The following is a 23965-nucleotide window of genomic DNA, read 5'->3' as shown; positions in this document are numbered from 1 at the left end:
CAGGGAGGCCAAGGCAAAAGGATCGCTTGAGCCCAAGAGTTCAAAACCAGCCTGGGCAACATGGCGAGACCCCATCTTTACAAAAAAAAAAAAAAAATTCAGGCATGGTGGCATGTGTTTGTAGTCCCAGCTACTCAGGAGGGTGAGGCAGGAGGATCACTTGAGCCCAAGAATTCCAGGCTGCAGTGAGCTGTGATCGTACCACTGCACTCCAGCCTGGGGGACAGAGCGAGGCCCCATCTCAAAAAACACACAAGCAAACAGACATCATGGCAAGAAGCAGCTGTGACCCACCTTCTCCCACTCAGTGAGGACTTCTCTTAGGATGTCCCCAACCCACTGCACCCACAAGGCTTCTCTGCACTCATCTGGTATCAAAGCTGGGAGCTTTCTTTTGCAGAGGATTGCAGACACATAGCAGGCATTGTTTAAATAAGTTTTTACTTCTCCCTCAATAAGATATTTGAAACGGTTTTTATATTTCATATTAAAAATAAACCTAAGAGTCCAGAGAAACTTGCCACCAGTTCTGGAGCCATGAGCAATTCTCTCCTCCCTCTGGCCTCAGTTTCCTTGTCTGTGAGATGGGGAGAATCTTTGATCTTGATCTTTAGTGGGTCCCCCCTCCATGGCCCCCATGTGAACAGATCTCCGCTTTAGCACTCTCTTCACTCTTCTTGACAGTTCTCCCCAACTCCCAAGCAATTCCAGACGTTCCTATGGGGCTGTGATTGACAAAGCTATTGGCAGGTGCCACCTACGTGAGCCACATCTTTTCCTGGAGCCACGCAGGAAGAAGCTTTGTCCTCCACACACAGAGCCGGGATGAAGCAGGGGCAAAGGGGAAAGAGGTGACAGGCACTGGTGGCTGGGAGTGCTTCCTGCTGCTCCCCGGAGCCCCCAGCCCTGCTGGCCCTCGGGGAAGCCAATCGAGCTAATGGCAACAGAGGGACGGCCTGGGAAACCCAGCTACCTGTCTGTTGGTCACTGTTGTCGAGGGCAGGCTGAGAAGGACGTGGGCCAGGTATAAGGGAGCCGTCCCTGGACTTCCTGGGGCCCATGAGAGCTCCGATGGCGAGGCAGGACAAAAGCCTATGTCTTCCTTATCACACTGTAATCTGAATCTTGTTCCTCCTCCCGAGGCCTCTGAGCAGCTATCCTGTTGGTGTTAGAATCAAACACCACCGAGGCATAGTGAAGTTCTTCCCTGGGGGAGGCCTGCAGAGAGAAACCAAGAAACTGAAGACTTGGGAGAGGCAAGGGAAGAAAGGACCCCCAACATAGGATGGAGGAGGGAGGACACCTGAGGGGCTTTGGGGAGGCCTCACTGTAGAGGCTCCACTGTCCTGGCCTCTTTTTCTCTATGATCCTGTCCACCCAGCTGCTCCTCCCCAACTGGGCAAGCAGCAGCACAACATCCCCAGCATCAGAGGCAGGAGGCTCCGGGGGCTCCTCAGGGCTGACCCAGCCTGGTCCATTCTACAGGGAAGAAACTGAGGCCCTGAGACCTGGCTGGGCTCCCCCGAGACACCTCTGTGCTTCTCTTAATGAAATATTCTTGCAGCCAGGCACAGTGGCTCACGCCCTTAATCCCAGCACTTTGGGAGGCCAAGGCGGGTGGATCACTTGATGTCAGGAGTTTGAGACCATCCTGGGTAACATAGTGAAACCCAGTCTCTACTAAAAATACAAAAACTAGCTGGGCGTGGTGGTGGACACCTGTAATCCCAGCTACTTGGGAGGCTGAGGCAGGAGGATCGCTTGAACTGGGGAGGCGGAGGTTGCAATGGCCAAGATTGCACCACTGCTCTCCAGCCTGGCGACAGAGTGGGACTCTGTCACAAAAAAAAAAAAAAAAGAAAAGAAAAGAAAAAAAAAGGAAAGTTCTCACAATGAAGCAGCCATGGATCCCTTTCTGCAGAGGACCCCTAGTTCTCTAGGTGGAGTTGAAGCCAGTACAAGGGTACTGCGTTGGCCCTGCAGCTCTGATTAACTTGCTGTACTGTGGGCATGAGTCCCAACTTGTACCAAGGGGGCTGGGAGAAGAGTAAGACCATGTGCCATCCACTTTAAATCATGAGACAACAAGTTAGAACAAGGCTGTTGCTGGTCCCAGGCCATGCAGCTTCGTGGACACAAGATCATGTCATGCAAGGAAGGAGTCAGGCTTGAGTGCAGGGGCGCTCAGAAACTTGGCCAGGAGCTGGCCGGGTGTGGTGGCTCAGTCCTGTAATCCCAGCACTTTGGGAAGTCAGGGCAGGCGGATCACTTGAGGTCAGGGGTCCGAGACCAGCCTGGCCAACACGGTGAAGCCCCGTCTCTACTAAAAATACAAAAATCAGCCAGTGTAGTGGCAGGTGTCTGTAGTCCCAGCTACTCTGGAGGCTGAGGCAGGAGAATTGCTTGAACCTGGGAGACAGAGATTGCAGTGAGCCAAGACTGTGCCACTGCATTCCAGCCTGGGGGACAGAGCAAGATTCCAAAGAAAGAAAGGAAGGAAGGAAGGAAAGAAGGAAGGAAGGAAGGAAGGAAGGAAGGAACTTGGCCAGGAGCCATCCAGGACCCTGGGCCCCCAGACCACCCTCATCCTCATGCAGACAGCTGGCGGGAGGTTGGGGAGCGGTGCGGCTATCAGGGGACCCGGAAGTGGCAGGTCTGGATCCCCTCTTCTCCTGTCAGGTGCAAAACGGCGGCCTGGGGAGAACGGTACCAGGCTGGAGATATCCCAGGGAGTTGGGCCACTTTTCCAGGCAGACCAGCAACAATGTCCCCTGTCACCCTGGTGCCAGCCCTCCATGGCACCACACGACTTGTCTGAGGGGCCTCTTCAGCTCCCAGGCCTGGGGGTCCTTTAAGCTTCCCTGCTGATGCTTACATCTCTCCCGATCCTCTCTGCCAAGTGACCCCCAGCTTCTGCTTGAACTCTCCCACTAGCAGGTGGGTCACGACCCAGGGAGGCAGCCCCCATCCCATTATCCCAGTTGAAGGTGGCTGCGCCCAAGGGTTGACCCACAGCGGGTCACAGACAAAAACCTGGAAAGCAGAATTGATGTCAAAGAGATGATGAGACCAAAACAGTGAGAAGTCACAGGTTCTCACCTTGGCTCATGATACACAGCAGGTGCTTAACCCATGCTGGACTTCACGGACTGTCAGAGCCATAGCTGCTGGCCACCCCCAAAAACCCCCCACCACAATGACACCAAGCCCTCCTAAGGACCTCTGCTCTGGCAAAATCTACACTTGCTCCATCTCCATGTGGCCCTGTCCCTGACAGGCACAAGATCACCAAGCCGACCCCTTCCTTCCCCTTCTGCCCACCCTCCCAGGGGTGCCCTGGCACAGCCCAGGGGCCGCATGCCCAAAAGCCGGGCTCCTGCACTTACCACAGTGCTGTATTCCACCTCCACCTCCCTTGGTGGTGCTGGCTTTTCCTGCAGAGGCCGCATCAGCAGCTCCAGATTTGCGTAGTGCAGCTCACTCTGCTTGGCAGCCTGGGTGGGCAGGAGGTCCCAGGTGGGTGTCCACGGAGCCCTGCAGCCTCTGTCCCTGCGTCTCTGCATGTGTCTCCCCTTCCTCTATGCTCTGAGCACCTCAGCCCCCACCTTCCCCTTCCTGCCTCCACCCCACTCCATCCAGTAGTTTAATGTTCCCCAGGTCAGCTTGGCTGGCAGGGCCTCCCTTCATTCCATTTGCCTTGGTGGGGAGGGGACAGGCTGGCCAGGACTCAGAACAAGACCTAGTGACCACATCTCCCAGCATCATTCGTCCTGCTCTGGGTGAGCTCCCCGCTCCATCCATCCTCCATTGGCCGATGGGACTGTCCAACTCCCCAGCAGCCTCTGTACCCTCCGCCCAGCCACCTGATACACCTCCTGCTAAAGCCCCCCTTACCTGCTTGGGGTTCTGGGACAGCTCTGAATGGTCACCAGCTAGAGACAAGAGGAGAGGAAGGAGGTTGAATCCCGGAACAACGGCCAGGATGGAGGACCCTACAAGCCTTCTGGGAAAAGGCCTTTCCCTAGAGACCTCAGCCCTGGGGACCTATCCTTTCAGGCCTGAAGCATGGTAGGAACTCAAGGGTTTGTTGAGTGAGTAAATTAGTGACTTAGTAAATGAATGAATGAGCACAGGATGAGTGAATAAATGGAGAAATAGAAAGATTCCAGCTGGGCCGGGCTCCGTGGCTCACGCCTGTAATCCCAGTGCTTTGGGAAGCCGAGGAGGGCAGATCACTTGAGGTCAGGAGTTCGACCAGCCTGGCCAATAGGGTGAAACCCTGTCTCTACTAAAAATACAAATATTAGCTGGGCATGGTGGCACACGCCCTGTAGTCCCAGCTACTTGGGAGGCTGAGACAGGAGAATCGCTTGAACCTGGGAGACGGAGGTTGCAGTGAGCTGAGATCATGCCACTGCACTCCAGCCTGGGCAACAGAGCAAGACTCTGTCTCAAAAACGAAAAAAAGAAAGAAAGAAAGGAAAGAAAGCTCCCAGCTGGAGGAGAGGGACCAAAACAAGCTCTCAACACGGGATCTCACACAAATGTTTCCAGGGGAGAAAGGATGCCACTGAAAAGCCCTGTGCATCTGGGGCTTAGGGCTGCATCAGACTATGGGAAGTTGCTGGGGCCTCTGCTCCCATCCTCGTGCCTGAGGTCTGCCCTCCCAGACAGCCCACCTGCCTGCTGCCCCAGGCCGTAGGGAAGGAGGCCTGTCAGCCCCAGGGAAGCCAGCTCAGGCTCACACAGCCCTGGCTGCTGGCACCTGCTCTATAAGGGTGCTGCCTATGAGTACAGCCCTGTACACCCTAACCCTTTCACCCCAGGAGCCCGGACCAGGTGGGCAGCGGGTGACACACACACTGCTGATGCCCTTGGTTAGGTCCACAGCCAGGCAACCCCAGAGCCCACTGCACTGGATGCCGTGGGGATCTGTGGGCTCCTCCCCCAGAATTAAAGGGGAGGAGCCCACAGTTGGGAGACACAAGACCACGTATAGTGACGGGCTTGCTGAGCCACAGCTGACCTAATGGAGCGCGCAGCCGGGTACTCTGGGGTGCGAAGTGCCCTGCTTCCAAGTGCTGTGCGCAGGCACCACACTGCCCTCCCTGTCCCCACCTGGGACAAGTGTTCTGATGGGAAGGAGAAAAAGAGCTGGTGGGGAAGAGACAGGAGTTCAATGCCCGGGAAGGAGGGTGGTAGTGAGAAGGTTTGGGGGAGCCAGCGGTAGGGGAAGCTCACTGAAGGTAAGACCCAGTCTACCCCAATCACAATGTTGTCCCCAGGGCCCAGCACAGGCCTGGCACACAGTAGGTGCTCAGGACAGCTTTGTTTTGTGAATGAATGAACGACAAATGTGGGCTGGGGGAAAGAGTGGGGAGTAGGTGTGATGAGGCAGGTGTCAGGCTCCAGGCAGGGCAAGGGGAAGTCAGCCCCAGCCACACAGTCAGGGGATGGGGCACGGACTTGCAAAGCAGGGGACAGAGAGTCAAAAATGTTTGAATAGAAAGCCTTTATCTTGTTACTGAGGATGGGTTACGGGAAGCTTAAGACACCAGTAAACTCTGCGTCTGTGATTTTTAGAACATTTACTAGCTGGGAACATGGTACCATATGTTAAGTGCAAAAATGTAGGTTTTAAAGAGAAGGAGTGGTATGAGGCCAATTTGTTAAGACATCGCAGATGCATGACTGGGTGTGGTGGCTCACATCTGTAATCCCAGCACTCTGGGCTTGAGCTCAGGAGTTCAAGACCAGGCTGGGCAACATAGTGAAACCCCATCTCTAAAAAAAAAAAAAAATTTAACCATTAGCCAGATGTGGTGGTGAGCACCTGTAGTCCCAGCTACTTGGGAGGCTAAGGCAGGAGGATCACTGGAGCCCCGGGCAGTGGGGGGTCGAGGCTGGAGCGAGCCAAGATCACGCCACTTCATGCCAGCCTGGGTGACAGAGTGAGACTCTGTCTCAAAAAAAAAAAAAAAAAAAAAAAGAGAGAAAAAAGAAATCACAGATGCATTTACATAGGCATAGAAAAAAAGACTGGAAGGATATACCTCAGGGGCCAGTGGCTGGTTTTCTCTAGGTGGTGGGGTTTTTAGTTATCATCGATGATGGGGGATTTATTTCCTTCTTTGTGCTTTTGCTCATTTTTCAAACTTCCTACAATAATCACATACATCCTTTTCAAGGGGGGAGGAGGCTCTTTGAGGAGCCAGAGACTTTCTGGGTGAAAGGGCACAAAGGAAACCGAAAGGGGCTCAGAACTGAGACAACCCAGTGGCATCCACGTGGGTGCTGAAGTTTAGGATGGGGTTACCAGAAAATGACACACACAAAGCAGATGGGAAAGAGGAAGTGGTTTTCTTCCCATACACCCTGCACAGATCTACTGAGGCTGATTTCTCCGCCAAAAGCCTGGGCGCCACAGGAGGCACTGGGGGTATGTGTGAGCAGTGCCCCCCACCAAGCATGCAGCAGCTTATCCTGCAGCTATGGGACAGGATAACCCCATCTTTTCCCACCCCAGTCTCACTGCAGTCTTGAAAGGCTTTGGACAAAGATTCCCCTGAGAATCTTCTGCCTGTGGAATCTTCAACTCTCTGAACAGGGAGGAAGCTTCAGGCTTACACTTGACCTCGGCCAGGGATCTGCAATCTAGAGGACTGGTGGCCACACCTCCACTTGTTCCTCTGTTCCTGTGCTTATTCAATTTGCCTATCAGCTATTTATTGAGCATCTACTTACTGAGTGCCAAGAGTTCCTGTTCTCTCTTTTAATCTGAGCTCAGAGGAGGGCAGCTGGACTAGAGATTGCCTGGAGGCCCCTGGGGTGCCTGTTGCAGCTGGAGATACTGAATAACACATTAATTTGACAAATATTGGTTCTGTACCTCCTTGAAGCACATGCCTGTGGGAAGGCAGGTGAGGACACCAGCAATGACAATCTGGTTCCCAAAAGGCTGTGACAGCACAGGTATAGCCAGGAGGGGCCCCAAGCCACTCTTTGGAGTCAAAGAAAAGGTCCCAGAGAAAAGAAAGTCTGAGGACCACTGTTGGAGTCCACTGGGAGTGAGCTGGGGAGAGGGGGCAGGGGAGGCCCTCCAGCCCAGAGCAAACCCAGAAGGAGAGGAGAGGCTGAGGTTGAGGCTGTCATTAAAGGAGATACAAGAAGTTGGTTTCCAGGGTGCGCGGACGGGGAGAGGGAGGTGGGTAGAGCCAGATCGTGGAGGGCAGTGACTCCTGTAGATACCTGGACTTTTTATGGTGGGGGAGACCATGCAAGGGTTTATTTTATTTTATAGACACGGGAGCCTTGTTGTGTTGCGCAGGCTGGTCTTGAATTCCTGGGATCAAGCAATCCTCCCATCTCAGCCTCCTGAGTAGCTGGAACTACAGATGCACACCACTGCACCCAGCACACCATGCCAGGGTTTTAAACAGAAGAGGGTCATTGCTTCATGGGGCAACCACCCTTGGCCTGGAAGTGGGAAAGCCTCCTGCTTGGGAGCCACCTCTCACAGCCTGTAACCACCACGCACAAGGATGCCTCCCATGGGACCTGCCCTGTAGGATCACCTAGGATGTGTGGTCTGGGTGTCACATTTCATAGCAATACTGTGGGACGTGGACATAGCTTTGAAGATGAGCGTCTGTGGTCAGGGCCTGACCACCCCAGGTGGGGCAGAGGGGTGTGGGGAGCCAACTCACCTTTGATCCATTTCTGAAACATCCTCCAGGCTAGCAGGGAGGCCCCCACCAACAGAAGCAGCAACAATGCCAGCAGGGAGAGGAGCAGCGGGAGCCTGGAGGAGGCACAGGATGGTGAGGGCGGGGCCAACTTGCCTTCTCCAACTTACTTTTTTATTTTTATTTTTTATTTTTATTTTTTGAGACAGGATCTGGCTCTGTTACCCAGGCTGGAGTGCAGTGGTGATCATGGCTCACTGCAGCCTTGAACCCCTGGGCTCAAGTGATCCTCCTGCCTCAGCCTCCTGCGTAGCTGGGACTACAGGCACAGGCCACCATGGCTAATTTTTAAATTTTTTGTAGAGACTCAATCTTGCTATATTGCCCAGGATGGTCTCAGACTCCTGAGCTCAAGTCACCCTCCTGCCTCAGCCTCCCAAAGTGCTGGGATGACAGGCATGAGCCAATATACCTGGTCTCCTTCTCTAACTTTTTAAGTAGATAGATAAGGTCAATTAAAAAAAATAGACAGTATAAAGCCCCCTTTCTACACACCCCCCATTTACACATTCCCCAATTTCCCCACATACACACACGTGCTATTCTTAAGAACCTTCCAGAGTTTCTTTATGTGTATACAAGCAAATACGAATGTACGGGATTTCCTTTCTCTTTCACACAAAGGAGACCTCGTCTAACACTATTCTGGTTTTACTTAGCAATACATCTTAGAGGTCTTTCCACGTCAGTACATAAAGAAGTCCCTCACTCTTTCCTATAGCTGCAGGGTATTCCAACACATGGATAGACTGTGATTTATTTAAATGTTCCCACTGAATGGGCATTTCCCCCAGTCCTTTGCAATGGTAAACGTTGCTTATAAGTCGCCTTGCAGCTCCACCTTTTCACACCTGACCACGCAGCAGCAGATTGACCAGGAGGCTGATGCAGCCCAGCTTCAGGTCCCTCCATTGCTTGGGCCCCTTCCTTCATGCCTATGTTTGCATTCATAATTTTCTCATCTTTTTCTTAGATTACCCACCCACCAACCCACCCCGCAAATTGCACAACCTTCAGGCCCCACAGAACCCAGCGCTGCCACCTATGTGTATCTACAGGCTAAACTTCTGGAAGTGGCATGTTCAAGCCTGAATTTTGCCTTGCCTTATATGTTGGCAGAAGCCTGTGGAGGGGTTTATGGATGTTGTCCAGTAAAGAATCTGGCTGGCCTTCATCCCTAGCTCTTAGGAGGGAGGCTCTAAATCCTTGGAATGTCCCCAAAATTAGGAGTGTCTTTGTTGTTCATGAATCACACCTAGACTTTGGTAAGATATGAGACAATAGGATGGGGCTGGTCACCAGAAAGACCAACCACGTAATTAGAGATTTGGAGCCCTGAGCCAGCCCAACCTCCCAAAGAGGGACTGGAGGTGGAGACAGTTCAATCACATCATGCCTATGTAATGAAACCCCAATAAAAACTCTGGACACCAAAGCTTGGAGGAGCTTCCTGGTCGATAAATATATTGAGGTGCCGCAGGGAGGGTGCAGGTGATGCTCCCTGATTCCACCTGGAGAGGGCACAGAAACTGTTTGGGATCCTCCCAAGCCTTGTCCTATGTGTCTCTGCATTGGCTGGTCCTAATCTTTATCCTTTATCCTTATGATAAAACTGTAATTGGAAGTATAATGCTTTCCAGAGTTCTGAGTCTAACAAATTATTGAACCTGTGGGGGTCCTGGGAACCCCCAAATTTGCATCCAGTTGGTCAGAAGTGTGGTGGCCTGGGGATCCCCAAAGTTCGACTGGTATCTAAATCAGGGCGGTCTTGTGGGATCTGATTTAGATGTGGAAGCTCTTCACCTGTGGGGTCTGCACTAACTCTGGGTGGATAGTGCCAGGATGGAATTGTGGGGTTTTGTGCTAGAATAGGGAGTCCGTGAATCCCAGAAAAGGTTTGTGACTGCACGTGTTTTTCTGGGGAGAGAGTTCATAGATGTCAGATTCTATGTGGGGTTGGTGACTCCCAAAAAGGTTAAGAACCACTATTTAGAGAGGAGAACTCAAGGCTCTGGAGTCACATAAACCAGAATTGGAAGCTTAGCCTTGGCCTCTTGTAGCTACTTGACTGGGCAAATTGCTTAACCTCGCTGAGTCTCAGTTTACTCATCTGTAAAATGGGGATTGATGTGGGTTGGCTGCGTCCCCACCCAAATCTCATCTTGAATTGTAGCTCCCATATAATTCCCACGTGTCGTGGGAGGGACCCAGTGGGAGATAACTGAATCATGGGGGTGGTTTGCTCCATACTGTTCTTGTGGTAGTGAATAAGTCTCACGAGATCTGATGGCTTTATAAGAGGAAACCCCTTTTGCTTGGTTCTCATTCTCCGTCTTGCCTGCTGCCAAGTAAGACATGCCTTTTGCCTTCTGCCTTGATAGTGAGGCCTCCTCAGCCATGTGGAACTGTGAGTACATTAAAACCTCTTTCTCATTATAATTTATCCAGTCTCGGGTATGTCTTTATCAACGGTGTGAAAACAGACTAATACACGGAATGACGACAGTACAGGGCTGCAGTGAAGGGCAAGTGAGAACACTCATGTGAAGCGTCTAACGCGGGCCTCGTAGGATGTCACTAGCCGTCAGTAACTATCACTTTCCTTCTATCTGCCCCCCAACTTCCCCCCTACCTGAGCCCCCTTCCAAAGCCAAGGGCAGGTCCAAGCCGGGGTGTTCAGACTATGGCTTCCAACCTGGGCCTGGGGCAAAGGGAGCGATGCACACCTCCAGCTGGCCCACATGGCCAAGGTCCCCGCCCTGGGCTCCTCCTCTTAGCACAGGGCTCCCTCCATGTCTCAGGGGCTAGGGTGCTTACTGTGAGTTCACCACCTCCTCATTTTCCTCCTGGATGCTGGCACTGTGGGTGGCACCCACTGCAAACAGGGTAGTGGATGATACAGGTGGAAATGCAGTTGTGATTGTTGAGGTCTTGGCCGCAGTGATACTTGCAGGTGTCATTGACGTTGATGCTGGTGGCAAAACCACAAGTCAGACCCAGGGAGCTGTCCTCTGGCTCTCCCACCACTCAGGATGCCTTTTTGGTTTGATTTCACACAAACTGCCCACTAAGGAAGGGGGCAGGATGCAGGACCCTGGGGCTAGAGTCTCTCCAGGACCCTCCTGGGCCAACTGGGCATTTCTGAACAGGACACGGGTGCCACTCCCAGTGGTCCTGATTTTCCATCCTGCTGATGAGGGTCCAGGTGCTCCTGCGAACCTCCATGCTGCAGAGGAGTCTGTCTACACTGCAAATCTGACCTGTCATGTGGTAAGGCTCCCCCTGAGGGCAGCAGCTTCCCATCTGGCCCCCCAGCCTCTCTGTTCAGCCCCACCCCTCCCCCACTCAGCTGCACTTCCGTGGGGGCTGAGCCACAGGTGCACTCCTGGCTCCTTCACAGGCAACGCTCTCTCAGCCTCCCTGTCACTGGACGCTTCCCTTCTTCGATACTGGGCAGACATGTCAGCTGCTCCAGGAGAGACCCCCTGACTGTGTTCCCCTGGCCCCCACCTCTCTCTCTCTGATGCACACACACACACACACACTGTCTGCTTCACGTCTCCGATCTGATTCCTGCCCCAACAATTCCAACCTGAGCCTATTTAGGCGCTGAGGGAAGGAGGGGCTCACCCGGGAACACGGACACCTCAACCTCGACAACGGGATCATGAAAGTCTCGGAGCCACGGTGTATCCACCCCACACCAGTAGGTGCCTGCGTCCTCCTCTGTGAGATTCTCCAGGGTCACTGTGAAGCTGAGGTTTGCAGGACTGTCCCTGATGGACACTCGGCCGTTCCTTTTTCTTGCTGACCCTTTGGTCTCCACAATCTTGTCACATAGGAAAATCTGTGGTGGTCTGCACCAGTATTTGTTGAGGGTCCTGTGTGCCTCCTCATAGCGACACTGCACTCTCAGGGATCCCCCCACAGGGCCCGCCACGGTCCTGCGGTCGCTTGGAGCAAAACATCCTGGAAAACACAAGCCAGAGTCCCAGGTCCTCCTCAGATGAGCCTGGTCAGGGGTGCCCTGGGGTCAGGGCCGCATGGACCCTGGGGGTGTGGAGGAGGCAGCGGCAGGCAGAGAGGCCTTGTCCACCCAGGAGCGGGGACTGAGGATGAGAGGCTACCTCCGCACACAGGTGGGAATGGGGCAGAGGCTTTCCATGGAGACTGGAAGAGCTCAGGCTGGGTGCCCTGGTGTCACCTCCTCCAAAGATTCCCCGACTCCACATCAGCACCCCCAGCCCTCAGCCCCTGACTCCTTCACCTCATATCAGCCCCATCAGCCAGATCACAGCTTGAGTATTCTCTTTTCTGCTCTACCACCCTCAAGATTTTGCTCATAGCAGCCCCTTTCTCCAGCCCCCTGCCTCCTTTCCCTTACCCTTCCCACCCTTCTCACCCACCAGGGGCCTCCTGCTTCCAAACATGCCAGGAGCATGAGAACTCACCCCCAAGCACCTGCCCTCCCGGGAGGGCCACCCAGCCCTGGGCAACCCCGCAAGAGGAAGACCGGCTCACATACTGATCTGGTCCCACCAAGGGGCAAACCCGGGCAGTAATAGGGTTGTCAAGCCATTTTGACAAGAATACTGGCTGGGTACAGTGGGTTATGCCTGTAATCCCAGCACTTTGGGAGGCTAAGGCGGGTGGATCACTTGAGGCCAGGAGTTCGAGACTAGCCTGGCCGACATGGTGAAACCCTGTCTCTACTAAAAATACAAAAATTAGCTGGGCGTGGTGGCATGCGCCTGTAATTACAGCTACTGGGGAGGCTGAGGCACAAGAATCGCTTCAACCCTGGAGGCGGAGGTTATGTTGAGCTGAGATGGCACCACTGCACTCCAGCCTGAGTGACAGGGTGAGACTCTGTCTCAAAAAAAAAAAAAAAGAGTCACAAACGCAGAAGGCTTGCTGACGAAAACTTTCATCCTGTGTCTTACCTGAGTTTGCCCAGCTCTCCTAGACTTAAATCTCGGAAATAAATGAGCTTCCTTGAAAATTATGTCTGACATCTTCCCAAATAATTATCAGATGCAAAGCAAGGAGAGTAAGGTGATGGCTTGAAGCTAGTGTTGGCTGCCAAGCAGAGGACACATGGCCCCTGCCCCAGGCAGATACGCACAGGCCTGCTGGGCAGTTGTGTGTGCAGTGTCTCAAGGCCCTTGTAATTCTGTGATTAGGCCCCATATTGTCCAAGGATGGTGGGGATGGGGGCTTGCTCTTCTTTCCTTGGGTTAGAACTCTTTGATTTTTTTTTTTTTTGAGATGGAGTCTTGCTCTGTTGCCCAGGCTGGAGTGCAGTGGCAGGATCTCGGCTCATTGCAACCTCTGCCTCCCGGGTTCAAGCGATTCTCCTGCCTCAGCCTACCGAGTAGCTAGGATTACAGGCGTCCACCACAACCGGATAATTTTTGTGTTTTTAGTAGAGATGGGGTTTCACCATGTTGGCCAGGCTGGTCTCGAACTCCTGACCTCAGGTGATCCACCTGCCTCGGCCTCCCAAAGTGCTGGGATTACAGGCATGAGCTACTGCGCCTGGCCAGAACTCTTTAATTTTACTTACTGTTTCAGATGCTAAATGTCCTCACACATGAGACTTTGGGACCACTTGAATGAAAGCCTCAGGGGGGTAGGGGTCTCCTTCTTATACCTTCAACGTCTACAGGTGCCTTGCACCTGTAGGCCCTCTATAAAAACTTCAGTGCAAGCTTCTCCTGGACCCCATTGGCTCCACACCCAGCCCACGGCTGCCCAAAGATAAGCTCCTCTGTGCCTCTCCCAGAGTCCCACCCAAACCTCTCCTCGCCTGGATGTACACATCCCCCTGCAGAGAAGGCCTTTCTAAGCTTGTCACAGGTGTGATGCTTCCTGAGGCTCTCAGCAGCAATTGACAGGACAAAGCAGAAAGATCCTCAGAACCATCTGTGTTTACATCTCTACCCTATTATGTATCAGCTGTGTGTTCCGGGGCAAGTTAGTTAACCTCTCTGAGCTTCAGACACCTCGCCTATAAAGTGGTGACAATTGTCCCTGACTCATATGGCCTTTGAGGGTGTTAAATGAGATCACAGGTATAAAATGCCTGGTAAATAACATTAGGTTGAATCACATGAAATGGCTGATATTCAACTTTTTGACCAAGACAACAGGGTTTCACATGACTCCAGCTAATAAAAATAGATAAACTCTGGGCTGACTAAATAAGACATGACAAGAGAAAAGGACCATAGATGAAGAAAGAATGAAGAGTCAAGATATTTTGCAGAAATTCTCTACATAAAATTCATAAACTTAGATGAAAGTTATTTTCTAGAAAAACACAAATCACTAAAATTGACACATATTAAGTACTTAATAAGTAAATGGAGCCTGGGCAACATAGTGAGATTCCATCTCTACAAAAAAATACAAAAGTTAGCCAGGTGTGCTGGTGCACACGTGTGGTCCCAGCTACTCAGGAGGCTGAGGTGGGAGGATCATTTAAGCCCAGGAGGTTGTGGCTGCAGTGAGCTATGATCGCATCACTGCACTTCAGCCTGGGTGACAGAGTGAGACCCTGACTCAAATAAATAAATAGGCCAGGTGCAGTGGCTCATGCCTGTAATCCTAGCACTTTGGGAGGCCAAAGTGGGAGGATTGCTTGAGCCTAGGCATTTGAGGCCAGCCTGGGCAATGTGGTGAGACCCCCATCTCTACCAAAAATACAAAAAATTAGCCAGGCATGGTGGCACTTGCCTGTATTCCCAGCTACTCAGGAGGCTGAGGCGGGAGGATCACTTGAGTCCAGGAGGTGGAGGTTGCAGTGAGCTGTGATCACACCACTGCACTCCAGCCTGGGCGACAGAGTGAGACTCTATCTCAAAAAAAATAAATAAAAACTGTCAGTTCCCAGCCCTCCTTCACCCAAGACACTGTTCCTGCTCCCTGTCCTGACCCGATTCCCTGCCTCTCCTGGGCTGCGAATCGTCATCTTTCTTTGTCCATGTTTTGGCTTCTCTCCTGACCTCAGTGACCCCACCACCTCTGCCCACTGCACCCAATCCTGTCTCTCGTCCTACCTCCAGTGTCTGACTTCCCTTTGGATTTAGTTTCTTTCTCCCTCTCTCTCTCTCCCTCTAGCTCTCTCTCTTTCTCTCTCTCCTGATTAACTTCTCTCCTCTGAAATCTTGGATAAAAAACTGTCACCCAATCATCTCCCCAAAGCTCTGTTCCACCTGTGAGGGTGTCATTATAATTTAGAGATTGCGAAGTGTCAGAAAACCCTCCATTTACTTCCCCACTTACCTGGAACGATCACATGGATCCCCAGTGCTCCCAGGCTTGTGTTTTTGCGCTTTCTCTCTTCCAACCTGAATCACCACGCCAAACCCCTCTAATCATAAACAGGAGACTGGGGACCACCTTGGGGCCAGGGTCCTCTACCAGGATATTCCTCTGTCATCTTAATGTTTTCCTTGAAGATCACAGAATCTTGACCCATTAACTCTCAGGTAAATGACGGAATTGTCCAACTCAAGAGGTCAGAAGAGGAACACACACACCCACACACAACACAGAAAGAACCAGGTCATCTTTCACGAATTGGTGAATTCACAGAAATCAGTGAATTAAGAAACAGAAAAACAGTGGAGTTAGTATATACATTAATAAATGGATTTTTTGTAAGGGGTAAATGATTAATTATTTTATTTCATTTTTTTGAGACAGAGTTTCGCTCTTGTCGCCCAGGCCAGAGCTCAGTGGCATGATCTCGGCTCACTGCAACCTCCGCCTCCTGGGTTCAAGGGACTCTCATGTCTCAGCCTCCCGAGTGGCTGGGACTATAGGGTGCGCGCTACCATGCCTGGCTAATTTTGTGTTTTTAGGAGACACGGGGTTTCACCATGTTGGCCAGGCTGGTCTCAAACTCCTGACCTCAAGTGATCCACCCACCTTGGCCTCCCAAAGTGCTGGGATTACAGGCATGAGCCAACGTGCCTGGCCTCAAACAATTAGACTAGTAGGTAGTCAGACCAAAAATAAAGAAGACACAGATATAAAATTCAAAAGAAAAATTTGCAAATCTCTACAAATAAGTCTGCAAACCTGGGCGACACTGATGATTTTTTAGGAAAATATAAGTCATCAATGTAGGCCAAGAATAGACTTTTTTTTTTTTAAGAGACGGGGTCTTGCTTGCTATACTGCCCAGGCCAGTCTCGGACTCCTGGGCTTAAGCTATCCTCCCACCTCAACCTCCTAAAATTCTGGGATTACAGGTGTGAGCCACTGCACCCAGCTAGATTTTTTTTAATGTAGACCAGAAATGATGAGTGTTATTAAGAAATTCTTTCCCTTCCATCAAAAGAAAAGAAGCAAAACTCAGACAGTTTTACAAGCTAGTTCTCTAAAAACTTCAAGGAACAAATAATTTCAGTTTTATGTAAACATTTGCAGAGAACACGGAAACAGGGAGATCTCCCTAATTCTTTCCATGAAGCCAGCATAATATATCAAGACAAACATCTGACCAGGTCTCCTAATGTAGTTCACCTCCTTCATAGCTTAAAGGATAATAATAATTTCTATAAATAATAAAAATGGTATTTTGTTGGGGCCGGAGGCCAAGGCTGGCAGATTGCCTGAGCTCAGGAGTTCGAGACCACCTTGGGCAACATGGTGAAACCCCGTCTCTACTAAAATACAAAAAAATTAGCCAGCAGTGGTGGTGGGTGCCTGTAAGCCCAGTTCTTCAAGAGGCTGAGGCAGGAGAATCGCTTGAACCTGGGAGATGGAGGTTGCAGTGAGCTGAGATCAAGCCACTGCACTCCAGCCCTGGGTGATAGAGTGAGATTCTGTCTCCAAAAAAATAAATAAAAATAAAATAAAAAATGTTTTGTAGGGGCCAGGTGTGGTGGTTCATGCCTGTAATCCCTGCATTTTGGGAGGACAAGATGGGAGGATCCCTTGATCCCAGGAGGTGGAGGCCAGCCTGGGCAACATGGTAAGACCCTGTCCCTAAAAAAAATTAAGAATCCAGCTGGGTGTGGTGGCACACACCTGTAGTCTCAGCTACTGGGGAGGTTGAGGTGGGAGGATCACTTGAGCCCGGGAGGTGGAGGCTGCAGTGAACCGTGATTGCACCACTGCACTCCAGTTTGGGTGACGGAGGGAGACCCTGTCTCAAAAAAATAAAAATGTTGGCCAGGCTTGGTGGCTCACGCCTGCAATCCCAGCACTTTGGGAGGCCAAGGTGAGTGGATCACCTGAGGTTGGGAGTTTGAGACCAGCCTGACCAACATGGAGAAAGCCCATCTCTACTAAAAATACAAAATTAACCAGGCATGGTGGTGCATGCCTGTAATCTCAGCTACTTGGGAGGCTGAGGCAGGAGAATCACTTGAACCTGGGAGGCGTAGGTTGCAGTAAGCCAAGATCGCGCCACTGCACTCCAGCCTGGGCAACAAGAGCAAAACTCCATCTCAAAAAATAAATAAATAAATAAATAAAAGTAAAAATGCTTTGTGAATAGTCATTGGTGGATCCCTTCTTCCTAATAATGAGAAGCTCTGGTCCTTTTTCCCTGAGTCAGCAACAAGGCAGGGACAACCACTACCACTACGTCCGCTGGGCCTCACTCCGGCTGTACCAGCCAATGAGTCAATGGGAGAAAGAGAAACAGATATTAGACAGGAACTGAAACCTCCCCATGCACACCGATCCTACGAAACAGAAGAACACCCAAGAGAATCGCAGGAACACCTGTTATGGGAGGATGACCCGTTTCCAAGTCAAGACACCAAAAGTAATAACCTTCCCACAGACAAGTAGTTAGCAAATATAATTGCAGAAAACCTCCGATCTGTAAGGAAAGCAACCACAAAGACGTAAAATATCCTAGGACTAGGCCTGAGGAGTCTGCACAGGACCTGTCTGAGGAGAGCGGTGGACGTGACTGAAGGCACAGCAGGTGACTGCGGGAGGAATCCCTGCGCTTGGACAGGGAAGACTCAACTCCACGCTTCTCCCTAAAGAAGATCTCAGCGCTTCTCTGCCCGATCTTTTCTCTCCTCGCCCTCCCCACCACCTTTTCTGTCCCCTCTGTCCCATATCCCCTTCTTGGAGAGGACTGACCCCTGGTTCTCAGGCCCACGCAGGGGCTAACCCCAGCCAGGCCTGCCTCGGGACTTCCCCCTGCTCAGGCCCCAGCCGCTGGGCTGCCCTGGTTAAATCTCCGCATTCCAGAGACTGTCGACCTGCTCCCCACCCCGACCCTATCTCCCTCACCGCCCCACCCCCTCCTCCGTACCCTGCACCTAGTGAGCCCGGCATCTCCCCCACCCTCCCCACACCCCCCTCCTCCATACCCTGCACCCAGTGAGCCCGGCATCTCCCCCACCCTCACCACATGCCCCTCGCAGTCAGTGGCTGCCACTCTCCACCCACCCTGACACATCCTGCCTCTCGTCCCCCTTCCTGTAAGAATTCAACTGAAAACCTAAAAGGTCCCTTTTCTGCACCCACCCCTTATCACTCGCCCCGCTGTGGTTCAGCCAAGGTACGTGGGTGCAGAGCCGGGAGAGGCTCTGGCTTCTTCCTCTCCCAGGGGTGTGGACCTTCCTCTGTCCATCTTATATGGTAGACAGAGCGCACCCCATTCTGCGTTCTGCACGGAGTCCAGACTCGGGGCGTCTCATGTGACACCTGCCCTGCGGCCCTGCCCCTCGCACCCTCCCTCCCTGCTGCAGACTTTCCCGGGAAGGGAAACTCTCACCTGGGACCCAGAGAAGCAACAGAGCCCAAGGCAGCCACATGGTCCCTTCCCCAGCACAGGCGGCACTTGCAGCAGCTCCAGGCCCCACCTGGACCAGAGGGGAGAGTAGCGCCTCCGAGGCCCCGACTTCTGCTTTTCTTGGTGCTGCGCTGCTTCCTTGTTCAGCTTCTTTTGGTTCTATTCCTGGAGCCGGTCAGAAAATGCAGGAAGCTGGTGAGCCCCGACTAAGACTTACCAGAAACGGCACGTCCTCCTTAACCCAGGTTGAGGCTGCAGGTTCTTCGGCTGTTTCTAGTGATGAGACCTCTCCCTGTAGTGACTCCGTAGCTTGCAGGACTAATCCCCGACTCTCACTTCCCCGGGTCTCCTCCTAGTGGAAGGCCCAATAACTCCTCCCTCCTTTCCTTGTGGTCAAGATGGGCAACCCTGGGGGTGGGACCCGCTGAGCTGGCTCCTCTCACCCTCGGTGGTGCCCACGAGGAGGCTGCCAGGGGGAACTCCCCTTTCCTGAGTCCCTTCCCTGAGTCCCTTGGAGGTCCAGGCCTGGGCTTCGGGGCTGAGGGAAGGGGAGTTGTCATCGTGACTCCAGAGTCCCTGAATGGTTCCTAGTCTTGGAAATGTGTCCTCAACTTGACACAGAGGTCCTCCAGCCATGCCTTCCTTTCTATATAGCCCCATTGGAGCCAACTCGGGGCTGGGCACAGAGCAGGGACTCAGCGAGCCTGCAAGGACCCCTTTCCTGATCCACACAGAGTGCAGACTCTAAACACACACACGCTCACACTCACATACACACACTCACCCACACACTCACAAACACACACTCACATACACTCACACACTCACACACACCCACACACATTCACACACTCACATACTCACACACACCCACAATTCACAAACACACACACTCACCCACACACATTCACACTCGCATACACACACATTCACACATTCACAAACACACACTCACACACACTCACATGCACACACATTCACACACCCACACACATTCACACACACTCACATACACACATATTCACAAACACACGTTCGTGCACACTCACACACACTCACATTCACACTCACACTTTCACAAACACACTCATACACAAACACACACAAACATTCACAAACACACAAACACACATTCATGCACATACACTCACACACTCAGACATTCACACACCCACACACATTCACAAACACACTCACATACACACAAACACACACATACACACACGCATTCACACACCCACACACATTCACATACACACACTCACATACACAAACACATTCACACACTCACATACACACACAAACACACGTTCATACACTCACATATACACACACAAACACACAGGCACTCTCACCCACACATTCACAAACTCACATTCACACACAAACACAAATTCACACACACTGATACACACAAACACACATTCACACACATACACATTCACACACATTGAAACACTCAAATTCACACAATGCACTTACATATACAACTGAAATACACTCACAGATTCACACACACACAGGCACATTCACACACAGTCACACACACACAGTCTCACACACGTGCCTTGAGTAGGTGCCCCAGCTTGCACAGAATGACCAGGTGGGCACAGGAAATGCCACTCCTAATGTGTAATGCGTCACCTGGGAGCTTGCAGTCCCCAAGCTCAGAGTGTCCATCCACATGGAGCCCTGTGCCAGCTATGGGATCCCAAGAATACCCTTCCCTCTGGCTCTTTTTGGAATTTGTCACTTTCCTCTTCCTTCTGAACACAGGGGCGCCTTGCCCACGAAGGTATCAGGAAGCCAAGGAGACCTGTGGGCTCTGCTGCTGGAAGATTCAATGACAGAGCCTGGTGGACATTGTGGAAATTTTCATGATGATGCAGTCATAGATTAACTAAACCTCATTAAGATCCAAGACACTTCGGGGCCGGGCGCGGTGGCTCACTCCTGTAATCCCAGCACTTTGGGAAGCCGAGGCAGGTGGATCACGAGGTCAGGAGTTCGAGACCAGCCTGGCCAACGTGGCAAAACCCTGTCTCTACTAAAAATAAAAAAATGTGGCGGGCACCTGCAATCCCAGCTACTCGGGAGGCTGAGGCAGGAGAATCACTTGAACTCGGGAGGCAAAGGTTGCAGTGAGCCGAGATCGTGCCATTGCACTCCAGCCTGGGTGACAAGAGCAAGACTCCGTCTCAAAAAAAAAAAAAAAGATCCAAGACACTTTGGATCATGACACTGTTGAGCTGAACATAAAAATGCAGGAGATGCGTCATATTCGGTGGCTTATGTGGCCTGATCATTGCAAAGTTTCTCAAAAATTATTTTTTGATTCAACCATGACCAAAAAGGCGCTGCTGCAATCTTGAACGTCCAGGCCAGACAGAGAAGCAGAAGGCTAAGTTCTGGCGTGGCTTGTCCACTTACCACCGAATGAACTTGAGCAAAGCCTGTGGCTTCTGTAAAACGTCAATAATGACAGCTCCTCTGTGGGAATAAATATTATAATGATTATGCAAATACTGAAATGTCAGTGTTCCTTAACATCCTCAGGTCAGTTTTTTCTGAGGGAATACATCTCTACTTTTGATGAAAGGTAATAGGAAAATTGGATTCCACAGGAAGTGCGCTTTACACTTTAATCTATGGGATGCAATTCTCCTTAGGCACATAGAGAAACACCTGACTTACTGCAAAGGAGAAGGGATCAGGGGACTTAGACCCTGCCACGCCCATCCTGCTCACCCCATCCTGTCCACAAACCCAAAGGAAGAAACAAAATGGTGCAAAATAACCACAAAACAAAACCGGCCGCAGCGCGAGGCCGGCGCGCGGGGTCGGTGGCGGTGGCGGCGGCGAGAGCGAGGCTTGGGCCCAGGCGCAGGCCCAGGCCAGGCAGGAGCGGCCGCAGCGGGGGCGGCAGCTCCAGAGGCGCCGGCCCAGCGGCCCTGCAGGCCTGGAGCGGCAGCCGCGGGCGCCGGGGGACCCAGGGGGCGCGGCGATCAGCCCCGGCGCGCACCCGCCGCCCCTCCCCCCCCGCCACGGGCGGCCGCGCAACTTGCGGCCAAACTTTCCCCCCGGCCTCCCGCGCTCGGATGGCGGCCCGCTGAGTTGGCCGCAGCCCCCGGGCGAGCGGCGGCCAGGCCAGAGGACGCCCCCTGCGCGGCTCGGGCTGGGCCATGGCCCGCGCGCCCCCGCCGGGGCCCCAGGGCGGCGGGACGCGAGTCCTCTGGGTCCCCGGCCCGCGCCTCTAGCGCGCCCCTCCCGGCCCCGGGCCCGGCCCCGCGCACGCGTGGGAAAGTTGGCCTGGAACCGGCCCGACCAGTTCCGCCCGGGCGCGAGGACCGGCCGCAGGAAGTTGCTGCAAAACTTTTTTGGGGGGTGCAGCCCGTGCCCCCCGCGCGCCGGGGCCGAATGCGCGCCGCGTAGGGTCCCCCGGGCCGAGAGGGGTGCCCGGAGGGAAGAGCGCGGTGGGGGCGCCCCGGCCCCGCTGCCCTGGGGCTATGGCCATGGTGACCGGCGGCTGGGGCGGCCCCGGCGGCGACACGAACGGCGTGGACAAGGCGGGCGGCTACCCGCGCGCGGCCGAGGACGACTCGGCCTCGCCCCCCGGTGCCGCCAGCGACGCCGAGCCGGGCGACAAGGAGCGGCCGGGGCTGCAGGTGGACTGCGTGGTGTGCGGGGACAAGTCGAGCGGCAAGCATTACGGTGTCTTCACCTGCGAGGGCTGCAAAAGCTTTTTCAAGCGGAGCATCCGCCGCAACCTCAGCTACACCTGCCGGTCCAACCGTGACTGCCAGATCGACCAGCACCACCGGAACCAGTGCCAGTACTGCCGTCTCAAGAAGTGCTTCCGGGTGGGCATGAGGAAGGAGGCGGTGCAGCGCGGCCGCATCCCGCACTCGCTGCCTGGTGCCGTGGCCGCCTCCTCGGGCAGCCCCCCGGGCTCGGCGCTGGCGGCAGTGGCGAGCGGCGGAGACCTCTTCCCGGGGCAGCCGGTGTCCGAACTGATCGCGCAGCTGTTGCGCGCTGAGCCCTACCCTGCGGCGGCCGGACGCTTCGGCGCAGGGGGCGGCGCGGCGGGCGCGGTGCTGGGCATCGACAACGTGTGCGAGCTGGCGGCGCGGCTGCTCTTCAGCACCGTGGAGTGGGCGCGCCACGCGCCCTTCTTCCCCGAGCTGCCGGTGGCCGACCAGGTGGTGCTGCTGCGCCTGAGCTGGAGCGAGCTCTTCGTGCTGAACGCGGCGCAGGCGGCGCTGCCCCTGCACACGGCGCCGCTACTGGCCGCCGCCGGCCTCCACGCCTTGCCTATGGCCGCCGAGCGCGCAGTGGCCTTCATGGACCAGGTGCGCGCCTTCCAGGAGCAGGTGGACAAGCTGGGCCGCCTGCAGGTCGACTCGGCCGAGTATGGCTGCCTCAAGGCCATCGCGCTCTTCACGCCCGATGCCTGTGGCCTCTCAGACCCGGCCCACGTTGAGAGCCTGCAGGAGAAGGCGCAGGTGGCCCTCACCGAGTATGTGCGGGCGCAGTACCCGTCCCAGCCCCAGCGCTTCGGGCGCCTGCTGCTGCGGCTCCCCGCCCTGCGCGCGGTCCCTGCCTCCCTCATCTCCCAGCTGTTCTTCATGCGCCTGGTGGGGAAGACACCCATTGAGACACTGATCAGAGACATGCTGCTGTCGGGGAGTACCTTCAACTGGCCCTACGGCTCGGGCCAGTGACCATGACGGGGCCACGTGTGCTGTGGCCAGGCCTGCAGACAGACCTCAAGGGACAGGGAATGCTGAGGCCTCGAGGGGCCTCCCGGGGCCCAGGACTCTGGCTTCTCTCCTCAGACTTCTATTTTTTAAAGACTGTGAAATGTTTGTCTTTTGTGTTTTTTAAATGATCATGAAACCAAAAAGAGACTGATCATCCAGGCCTCAGCCTCATCCTCCCCAGGACCCCTGTCCAGGATGGAGGGTCCAATCCTAGGACAGCCTTGTTCCTCAGCACCCCAAGCATGAACTTGTGGGATGGTGGGGTTGGCTTCCCTGGCATGATGGACAAAGGCCTGGCGTCAGCCAGAGGGGCTGCTCCAGTGGGCAGGGGTAGCTAGCGTGTGCCAGGCAGATCCTCTGGACACGTAACCTATGTCAGACACTACATGATGACTCAAGGCCAATAATAAAGACATTTCCTACCTAAAAAAAAAAAAAAAAAAAAAAAAAAAAACCACAAAACATGAGATAATTCAGGAAGTTGCACATTCCGGCTGTGTCCCAATAACCATCAGGTGACATGACTCAGGGGGAGGAGGAGCTGAGGCCACAGGGCTGAGGCCCATTTCCCAGGGGTGAGGGTGAGAGGTGGTCCCACAGCAGCCACAAAACTTCTGATCAGCTCTGAAGTCTCTTCCTGGTGTGGACACACGTGCTCAGAGGCCAGTGAGGGGTGCTTTCTGGGA

General features: G+C 53.5%; 1 protein-coding gene and 1 pseudogene across 13 annotated transcripts; one reads left to right on the top strand and one right to left on the bottom strand.

Moving 5' to 3' along the window:
• Positions 1-424: 424 nt before the first annotated feature.
• On the bottom strand, positions 425-22352 carry CD300A (CD300a molecule). 13 transcript variants are annotated; one of them, XR_008540153.2, is made up of 10 exons: positions 22241-22346; positions 20950-21009; positions 18502-18684; positions 11376-11714; positions 10563-10716; positions 7707-7801; positions 3895-3932; positions 3387-3494; positions 974-1218; positions 425-725 (listed from the first exon to the last, which is right to left on the bottom strand). XR_008540153.2 is itself a non-coding variant. In XM_063799945.1 (10 exons), the coding sequence occupies exons 4-10, from the start codon at positions 18539-18541 to the stop codon at positions 1093-1095; spliced, it is 900 nt and encodes a 299-aa protein (XP_063656015.1). In that variant the 5' UTR covers positions 18542-18684; positions 20164-20350; positions 20950-21009; positions 22241-22332; the 3' UTR covers positions 425-1092. The 13 variants fall into 13 exon arrangements, 11 of the variants coding, with proteins under 11 accessions (XP_063656015.1, XP_063656014.1, XP_024206364.1 ...); XM_063799945.1 differs by adding an exon at positions 20164-20350 and having other exon boundaries at positions 425-1218; positions 22241-22332; XM_063799944.1 differs by having other exon boundaries at positions 425-1218; positions 20164-21009; positions 22241-22352.
• On the top strand, positions 22025-23704 carry LOC748739 (nuclear receptor subfamily 2 group F member 6 pseudogene; annotated as a pseudogene).
• Positions 23705-23965: the final 261 nt, after the last annotated feature.

This window comes from Pan troglodytes, chromosome 19 (genome assembly GCF_028858775.2).
Source record: "Pan troglodytes isolate AG18354 chromosome 19, NHGRI_mPanTro3-v2.0_pri, whole genome shotgun sequence".
NCBI lineage: Eukaryota > Metazoa > Chordata > Mammalia > Primates > Hominidae > Pan > Pan troglodytes.
Note: the sequence above shows the minus strand (reverse complement) of the source record. Positions and strands in the feature narration are given on the sequence as shown.